The sequence below is a fragment of the Nicotiana sylvestris genome, chromosome 1 (assembly GCF_000393655.2).
Source record: "Nicotiana sylvestris chromosome 1, ASM39365v2, whole genome shotgun sequence".
NCBI lineage: Eukaryota > Viridiplantae > Streptophyta > Magnoliopsida > Solanales > Solanaceae > Nicotiana > Nicotiana sylvestris.
In genome coordinates this window covers 67,912,590-67,922,468 of record NC_091057.1, presented here as the reverse complement: position 1 = coordinate 67,922,468, position 9,879 = coordinate 67,912,590, and the positions used below count along the sequence as shown (strand labels likewise).

Genomic DNA, 9,879 nt, shown 5'->3' with positions numbered 1-9,879 from the left:
AGTTAAAATTTGAGTTAAGAGTTTATTCAAATTTATCTAGTATAAAAGCAAATACGCGTTTGAAATATATGATGATATTTTATTTTTAGTCTAATAATGATGACATCTACTAATAAAAATATATTCACTAAATAATCTTGTTCTTTTTTTATCCCCATATTGTAATTCATGCAGTATAATTTCCATATAACTATGTGAAACGACTCATAAGATTACACTTCTTAAAATTCTATGAGCAGTAGTTGTATAACTTTACATAGTGCGGTATTTATGTATAATTTAATTTTAAATCGTTTTAGTTTTAATTGGTCAAGCAATTTATGAGTTTCCCTTGAAATTTCTATCTATAAGTTTAGCTTTCTTAATTTATTATAGATTTTTTCTGCATTTATGATTCAACGTTACTAATTAAAATAATAACTACTAAACAATTTGTGAATTCTCCACATAAGATTAGTAAATTTGTAAAAAATGAGTTGCCAGCATATCATTTATTTCACATATAAATTCATTAGTATTTATTACATTAGAGTAGGCAGGTAGAAAAATTATTAGTTAGTTAGAAATGGAGAGAGTACACATTGGTGTAATAATAGTAATGATAATATTTGAAGTTTGATTTTTAAAGAGTACTTGCCATCATTACTTTTTATTTGTTTGTAACTATAATAGACAACATAAGCCAGAGAGAAGATAGTTATCTCAGAGAAGATAGTTATCTCAGTGTGACCACGTGTCCACTATAAAAAGCAAATTCAGAATGAGATATGAATGAAAGTTCAGATGTCTGTACAGTAAAAGAAAAACAAAATAACTACAATAACACCCTATATGAACCAATGAAAATAACGTATGCAGTCTGAAAAAGGTTGTAATTTCAAAAATACCCTTTTGCCAGGCAGGCATGTTGACGGAGGGGTGCCTGTGTTCCCCCTTCTAATAAGTAAAAAAATAAGTAATAATAAGTAAAGTAAATTGTTCTCTTTGTTATGAACTAGGAATAAGCATAAAAGGCTGAGGTAAAAGAGAACGATCTCAATAATCAATGGACACTTTTGCAGTGAGGAAAAAGCAATTTACACGGAGAATGAAGTTCTTTACTATAAGGTATAGACGACAAGCACTCCACAGATAATTTCAAACTAAGAAATTCCACAGTGAAATCTATATACTGATCTTTAAGCCTATGCATGGTGGTAGAATCTACAAATACATCTACCAAGTGAAGACCCAAAAAATTGTTGATATGGACTTTTAATGTTGCTGATGTTAACTGTCGTCTCTCATGTCTCCTAAAAGAGCTCCATCAATTGTTGTGCAACATCTGCAGCAAAAAGCATGTATAAGGTGAATTGCACAAACAAGCACATTTAAAGTGAAATTCAGTAATTAAAATGCAAATTCCTAAAATATAGACTCGGGGGATTGAAAACCAATTGCCAATAATAAAAAAAAAAAATTGGCAATTATCTAAAGTCAAACCTATTTTTCTGTTTGAGGAGCCACAAGAAGTAGATGAAATTAAATCTGGCCCAATTCATTATTTAGTTAGACATGATAGTTCAGTTCAATTGAATCATACCACCTATATAGTAAAGATGGAGGGACAAAATAGTGCAAGCCATACGGATCAGAGCCTGGTCTGATCATCATGAACTTGAGCTTAGTTTAAAATCTCCCCCCCCCCCCCCAAATTAAAAAATGTCTATAGAAAAGTCAGAATTGGAGAAACTACAATCCAAATAGTTCTTACTACGATGCGGAAAAGGAAACTCGCTCTCAATAAATCAGGATCAAATCTTTTGCCAAAGTATTGCAGCCAATAATTAGCTATTACTTTATGTTGGGGATATAAATGTGTACCTCTAAGCACATTCGGGGGTGTTTGAAACTCTTTCCAGATAGAATGATGTGAAGCCAAATCCATGTTCAGAAATTTTGATGCTAGATATGCAGCCCCGGCAGCTATCTGGTAAGGCTTGAACTGAAGCCAGAGTGAACTTCGGAGCCTGCAAAAGGAAATCTACTAAGAATAGGAGATGACTAATGCTACACAAAATCAACTTCCCCAAAAACTATATAGATAGGCAAACAAACCATCCGCAGCAACACATGTCCTTTGTAAGCTACATTTGCAGAACAGCATGAGATCCATAAATTTTCAGAAAGTACATTGGCCAAACAGTGAACAGAATACAAGTCTAACACATTTAAAAAATTCATTAAACAATTGTTTTGAGTCATGTGGAAAAGCCAAAAGAGCAAGCCGAGGCAACTTTCTCTTACCAACTAAGCAAGCAGCAACCGAGTTGGAAAAATCCAAGAATCTTCTGCACAATGTTGAGAGAATGAAATATATAATAAACATGTTGTACCCATCTAGATAGCACCAACTCCTACTTCCGGCTCCGCTGCTGCAGTATGACCCCAAAAAATATATGTACCTCATATACCAAAACAAGACAGACACAAGCAACAACTGTTGCACTATTTTTCACTACCATACCCAGAGGAAAGACAATAGAACTTGTGAACTTGCCAGCTTTGATCCTCACTCTAAGTTTCACTCATACTGTAGTATATTTGAGCAGAAACTTATTTGCTCATATCTACCATGAAGGAGCTAACAGAATGACACAGTAAACAGGTGTCACCCTTTCTGCCAGAAAGTTATTGCTAAAAACATAAACAGGACACCCAAAAATTAGCTAACCTCTGTTAGATGTTGGGAAGACACTAACATTTGGAAAATCAGTGCCCTCTACAACTACACTATCCAACAATATGTAGGCATTTTCCCCAACTACGGTCTCTGTCAGTCAGGCATCCCACAATCTCCGAAAGTATGCTGCCCAATCCACTTAGCGAGCCAAAAGGAGAAAAAAGAGGGCACAGAGAAACCATTTCTCATTTGAAGTAACACTTGAATGTTACAGCCCTTTAATTCATAATGAGTTCCAAAAGAGTATCAATAAAAAAAAAGAGAAGTCATCCTATAACTTTCAGAAATTACGCCTCTTCTGTGTGTGTGTGTGTATATATATATATATATATTGTGCGTGTATGTTGTCTCTGAAATTATTAGTTTTGAAAGAGCTTCAAATTTGACTTTATAAAGTGAACAAATTTTCTAGTACAAAGTTTGATAAGCATAAAAAAGATTTCAAGCCACTGTGGTCCTCAAACTTCAAAAAGTAATATATAGGTACATAGATAACAAACCATAATGAGTAAATTTTATACATTACAGCTCCACCTCAGCATAGCAATGCTCTCTGCATTACAAGTGCTTGCCACGAGACACTTAGGAGAAGGTCAATGCTCCGAACAATGAACTTGGTCTAAGAAAGAACAAGCATTTATGTGAGTGTTATACTTTTTAAGTAATATAATGACCTCTGTACTTCTTATAAGTAACAAATATAATGACGTTTTGACTATATATGCATATATGTGTGTGTGTTATACGTAAAATATGTGTGTGGGTATATACATAAATAAAACTTAGGACAATGAGTTGAAGTTATCAAGTAGCTGGGGAAAAAGCAAAAACCACAGAAACACGTCATTTCATTAACCCAAAAACTACTTGGTGTCATCAACTTTGCCAGCCCATCTTGTTGGTGCTAGTGATTGCAGTAGGACTTTCAATATAGAGTTCCATCACATAACCAGAAGTAAAACACTAACATTTAACACCACTACTTGATTTCCCAGTAGGAATCATTGCCACTTAAATGAACTGTTTTTGGGCGCTAGCCATACAGCATCCAGGCAATGACAGCTTGTACCTCTGAGTCGGTTACGTGTCCAAATGGAAAATATGAATCATCAGATCACTTTTAAGAAATCAAAAATAACAGAACCAGGAAAAAATACAGAAATCAAGCCTCCACCATCATTCAATTGATGCTATTTGCAAGGAATAGAGCAGGGTCTACACAAATGCAGGTGACAGTTGCTTATTTATCTGTTAATTGGACGATGAACTATCCTGCCAGTAACTTATTCTGCTACAAGTGTGCCTATGGAATGCACATGTGCATAACAAGCCGCATAACTAGAAAAACCGGATTCAGTATGTGTCTGTAGCGAAAGAGAGAAGATCAAGATGGTGAGAAGAAAAGTAGGAACGTTATGGTTATTCTAGAGAGAGAGAGAGCACCAATTGGAGTCTGGGAACCAAATGGATCCTTTAGTAATAGAGGTAGGACAATTACAATGCCGTCGAGGTATAAACAAGAAATTGTACAAGAACCACTAATTACATAGGCATGATAATCTTTCCAACTTATCACACAGAAAACGATAGTCTACGCAGACCTGTCCTACCACAAAGATTACTAATCCTTCAAGATGTTAATCTGTTTTATATCATATTTTAGGAATAATTCTTTGCTCCAGCAAGATGAGAAGTTGAGAACTTGTAAAATCTGTATTCACCAGTTCCAAAAACCAGACTACCCATGCCCCACCACTAGGCAGTCAAGAACACACTACCAACAATTATAGAATTCTCTGTCCGAATAATTGGTATCCTACATGGACACCTGAGGAATAGGCTACATGAAGAGACAAAGTGCATGAGGACTCCACATGGAGTTGTTCCATTTGAGCATGAAAAACATAAAGTATCATGGCAAACTTCTCGAGCATCTTTGACATTCTTCTATGGTCAATGGCCATACTATTAAGATGTCAGCATGGAAAAGCATCCACAAGAAATGGCTAGTTTTAACTTCAGACGGTAAAACAAAACATTTGATGCACAGCATATCAACCGCCAGCAAATATCATACAGACGATCAAGCTAATCCTTCTATAGACCCTGCAATTATATGGCAATCCAAAAGATCAATATCACAAGCCAGAATGGGTAGTAGCTAGAGCAGTCAAGGGAGAGCAAAAACCATATTTACACAAGTTACAAGCAGTTGTAAATCTAAAAGGAGTCAGAAGTAAGACGAAATCTTATCATCCAGATAACCATGAAACTTTGAATCCCTGTTGATCAACAATTTAGTATTATTAGGGGAATCTACAGCCTCTAGCAAAGAAACTATAATGCCAAAATAAAACAAAAGGTTCCAACAAAAATCAACTGTGATTTCAGAACCACATTATCAATCATAATGGAGATTGATCAACTTACCCTTCACTGACAAGATGCAGTGCTAGATTCACCAATACTGTTTCAGAAAGCCCTAATTTTTCAAGGGTGGATGTAAGAGGTTCATATGGATGTTGCACGTTCAGTTCAAAATTTAAAGTGGTCAGTATCATCTGCTCAGCTTCAATAACACGTTCACGGTACTGCTCAAACCAGTTCTGCCAAAGAGCACCATATGCATTAGAAGTATGTTAAAAAATTCACAATTTTCCAATCGAAGGATATTACGATGATCAATGATGCACAAAGACAAAGCAGAAGTGCTAACCACAGGTAGTAAATATGATAAAACTGCAAGATCCTGCTTGTGGAAAATTTCACATGAGGCCCTCAAAACATTGTTGAGAGGCCGTGCAGTCTCTTCTGACTTCGCCGCAAGAAAGAGAGCAGCAGTAGCAACCAACTGCAAATAGCATTAAAATACTAATAATTAGCCAGGCATAGGACATGATGAAGCGGAAAAATTAGAGGAGCAAAAATATAGCAAATTTTAGTACATAAAACAACGAACTCACAAATCTGTCATGACATGCGTGTGATCGCCTCACAAAGAAGCGGTGACATAGAACCATGGCAGTTCCAATAGTGGTCTGTGGCCTGCAAGAAGGTACAAATAATTATTAGTTCCATCAGATAACAAATTCGTAAGATCAAGCAACCTATGCAGGCAATCCTCCTGAAAAAACTAGGAGAGGCAAGCCCCAAAAGCTTCAGAGGCTGTTTGAACTAAAATGAAAAAATGAGTAAGATACAATTTATTAAATCCCAAAAGGAGCTTACAGGCCCAGGCGAATTCCGAGGTTCTGGAGGAAAGCACAATACGAGTATCGCAAATGTGCTTCATGCATTGCATCAATACCATCTTTCCTGGATGGGGAGCACTTATCTATTTGCTCCCTAGACATAAAGATATTATCAGTTTCAGTATCCTCAAGCCATGAGCGGTCGCGCTTAGAGCTCGTGGGTGCGCTTGCATCAGAACGAGGTCTAGAAGTACTAGTAGTAATGGCTGAATTGTTGTTACAGGCTGAATATGCATCATCGTACGCTCTGGAATTCCTCAAAGGAACATTATAGCATGTGTTTGGCTGCTTTGAAGGAACATCTTTACATGCATTGGTTGCTTGGGAGTACCTGTCACTGCTTTCCCAACCAGAAGCTGAACACTTCCTCCTCTTCAAAGACGGTTCAGCCTCAGGCTTTACGAAATTATCATAACCATAGCTATACTCGCTAAAATTTCTACTCAAGTCATGGGAACCATTAGAGCTAAAAAGATGACTAACAACAGTGTCATAATGGTTGTATGCAGAGGAATGTGTTCCACTAATCTGGTTTCTACCATAAAACGACCTAGAGTCTCCACGAAAAGGGCCACCTTGTGAATAGTAAGTCTGCGCAAGAGCCATAATCCCTGTTCAATTAAAAAATAAAGATCAGTACAAACTAAAACTCAGCAAAATGAAATGAAGCTCCAGAAACACTAGAACATGGTATTGCATCAATCTCCCTTAACATATAAACAGACATTCAATCTCGTACACTCAATGAACTAACATGAAGCTCTATTCTCTAAAAGCCTAATGCATACAAAATATTTGAAGACAAAATTTCATGCAAGAATTACATAGCTTTTAAGGACAACCAAACAGAACAAAAAACTAAGTCCAAAATCCATTAACTGATCCGAAATCATGTCCATCACCCTGCAAATGACGATTACTGAATCTTTATATCCTATCTGGAACCAGGCTCGAATAGAACTACAATAGATTTGCATCAAATTTAACATTCATAACACTGAAAAACATGACATAAATGTATTTTTTTATTTTCAAAATCGACCCATTAGACAACGATCCATCATCTGAATTTATTTTGAGGGAAAAAATAACACTTCACTCTACATCAAAATTAGTTTTAACAAAAAGAAAATAAATAATTGAAACAAACATTACCATCCACCAACTAATCCAAACAAGTAATCCTGAATACTCTGAATAATACCGATAATTTTCACGCAAGTACCAAAAATATTTAAACAAGTACCAATTTTGCAAGAAAAAAACCTCATCAAAGCTACGAATCACATAAATCCTAAAAAATCGTAAGATATAGGATATGAAATATTTTAAGAAAAAGAAAAAGAAAATTACCCGAATTTAGCAACGAAAAAGAGATGGAAACACTCGGTATCCGATTGGAAGAATCGGCGAATTTCAGAAGCAATTTTGAGATAATAAATTGAAAAGGGTATCGGTGATTGCTTCAGATTAGGGTTTGGCGATCTGGTGAATATGGAAAACGAGAGAGAAGAGAGAATATATGTGTAATTTATTTGGAAAGGAAAGCGGTTAATATGGATTTGTGTTATCTCGAACTACTCTTTTTTGTCTTTCATCACTTTTTTGGTCCGTATATAATTTTGATGACCTGTAAAAGTATTATTTCCTGTTTCCTGGTTAGGTTTTGTTAGTTGAATTTAGCTACAAGCTTGCAGTTGATCCTTTTATTTTGATTAGTTTTTATACACGTGCTACGGGGTCTATTAGTATTATTATTCTTTACTAGAAATTTTGTATAAAAATAGTAATATTTATAATCGCATTAATATTCAGAACATATTTAGTATAGTTCGTCATGCTTGTATCCTCTCTATCTTTGTTCTTGGTCGAATACGGCTTGTTTTAGAAAGAATAATAAATATAGGAGTATGTCTCTTTAGTTGTTTTTACTATAAATTTTGAAAAGACTCGTACATATAATAAATTTCTTGTACATGAAAAAATCATCTATTACTTATTCAAGGGAATGATTTTTTTAAGGTATAAAACTCCATCAATTACAAAGGTATAATAAAACTTTACTGCATTTAAGGATCTTTGAATTCTAAATAATTAGTTATATGTAAGTTTTTAGGCTTCGAAGATGAATAATTTAATTATGGTTGGCTTAGTCAAAACTTTAAGCTTTTTATTTAGCTTTTTTTTTCTTCCTATTTCAACCTATAATGGCTCAATTTTTGTTAGAGAGCAATAAAACAATACAAAAAATTAAATAAAACAAATCACATAATACAAAAAGAGGCTATAGCTCCATGTATGCAATTTCATTATATGCACATAAGCATCTTACGTATAAAAAAAGAGAAAATTATGGACGTGTCTTTCTAATCCAAGTAGGATCAACTTTGTAGGGCCGGTGTATGTGTAGTTTAAATCGAAAAAAATTACATCATTAAATAATTTACAATTAGATCCTTAAATTATACAAATATTTAAGGGCATAAAAGTCGATCAATATTTCGAGGATATTTTAGTTGTTCAATATTTAGCATAAATTATTTCTGTTTTTATAATAATATAGATATAGATAGATAGATAGATTTTATAGATATTTGTCATTCTATTTAAGAAAGAAAATTAAAAGAATTATTAGGGTAAATCTTCTCTAGAGCTTCTGATCTTTATATAAATACCTAATAGTTAGGTAAAATCTATTTTGCACTCCTACTCTGATTATCTTCTAATCTTTAAGTAAGAATATCTAACCTAACTTAATTGGTCTGCACTCTTCTTTTCTTTATCCTTCGGTAGTAAACAATAAGACTATGCCCAAATAAAAGAAGAAGAGAAAAAAATGTTTAATAGATTGAAAGTTTTAAATTTTACGCTACTTAAGTATATATGATTGTGATAATAATTATATAAATGTGAGTCTTTCATACAATAGATTTGAAAAAAAAAATTATTTTGTACCTCACATAACTGACTCTAGTTGTATGAGACCTTTTTTTTGTCTCACAATTTTATTAAACCAGAATTTTGTGGACTCAAAAGTACAAAATATACGTCCACAAATTTGTGAGATAAAAAGATGTCTCATACAGTTATGACAGTTGTGTGAGGCATACCATAAAATTTTTCGTAAATATGTGTTCATATTTCCTTTTTTTAAATCTTTTTGGTCTCCTTACGCAGGAAAAAAAAAAAGAATCACTTGAAAACAACTTTAACCTGAGCATTTTGAATTTGAACTAAAGGAGTTTGAAAGTCAGCATGAAGTTGTTTTTCTTTACTTTTTTTTTTCCTTTTTATGTAGTTGTCTTCTTGTGGAATTATACTGGGATGTTATTATTGTTGTATGTAGCTGTCTTATTTGTAGAACTTCTTATCCTTTTACGTTATGGCTTAGCAAGAAACTAGTCTCGGTAAGCCCCAGCATTATGTTCTTAAGTCTTCACTAAATTTCTTATTTTTCTTGATTTAAAAAAAATCGAGTGAATTCAAATTATAACCAAGATAAATTTTAAATCGGCTAGCACGTTTTTCAATCTTGTATTCCTTGTGAATTCCAAATTAATGTATCACTAGTAAATTTACGCGCGGGATTTAAGAAACATCAATAAATTTAAAAAAATTATCAAGTTAATAACAAATGTAGATATTAACCCTCTTTTTATGAGAAAGAAAATCGCCAATAAAGTACATTTGGTTTAATTCATAAATTTAGTTTATTTGTAGCAAATAATCTATGTAGTGTATAGTTAATTTTATATTACCAATGGAGGTTATATAAGTTTTATCTAATTAAGAAAGTCCAAGACTAATAAAAATAAAAATCTAAGATTAAAATAAAAGTTGCATAGATTTTTAAAACTACTAATTACACAAATAAATTAAATTAAATTGTTAGTTATATATTGAGAA

The 9,879-nt window shown here is 33.4% G+C and overlaps 1 protein-coding gene across 2 annotated transcripts; it reads right to left on the bottom strand.

Annotated features, from left to right (window-relative positions):
- Positions 1 to 1,035: 1,035 nt before the first annotated feature.
- Positions 1,036 to 7,531, bottom strand: LOC104240696 (putative cyclin-T1-1). Of its 2 annotated transcripts, XM_009795573.2 has the most exons (7): positions 7,327 to 7,531; positions 5,951 to 6,584; positions 5,686 to 5,767; positions 5,439 to 5,573; positions 5,153 to 5,328; positions 1,864 to 2,009; positions 1,036 to 1,324 (listed from the first exon to the last, which is right to left on the bottom strand). In XM_009795573.2, the coding sequence occupies exons 2-7, from the start codon at positions 6,577 to 6,579 to the stop codon at positions 1,293 to 1,295; spliced, it is 1,200 nt and encodes a 399-aa protein (XP_009793875.1). In that variant the 5' UTR covers positions 6,580 to 6,584; positions 7,327 to 7,531; the 3' UTR covers positions 1,036 to 1,292. The 2 variants fall into 2 exon arrangements, with proteins under 2 accessions (XP_009793875.1, XP_009793877.1); XM_009795575.2 differs by lacking the exons at positions 1,036 to 1,324; positions 1,864 to 2,009 and adding an exon at positions 4,380 to 4,828.
- Between the last annotated feature and the right edge of the window lie 2,348 nt (positions 7,532 to 9,879).

What these genes read in the sequence shown, in the direction of transcription:
- LOC104240696 (XM_009795573.2), bottom strand. Translation starts at nt 6,579, where the DNA reads ATGGCTCTTGCGCAGACTTACTATTCACAAGGTGGCCCTTTTCGTGGA. An exon ending in ACGCATGTCATGACAGATTT is followed by an intron (nt 5,574 to 5,685) that starts GTGAGTTCGTTG and finishes TGCTATTTGCAG; the next exon opens with TTGGTTGCTACTGCTGCTCT. An exon ending in CTGCATCTTGTCAGTGAAGG is followed by an intron (nt 2,010 to 5,152) that starts GTAAGTTGATCA and finishes TTCCTTTTGCAG; the next exon opens with GCTCCGAAGTTCACTCTGGC.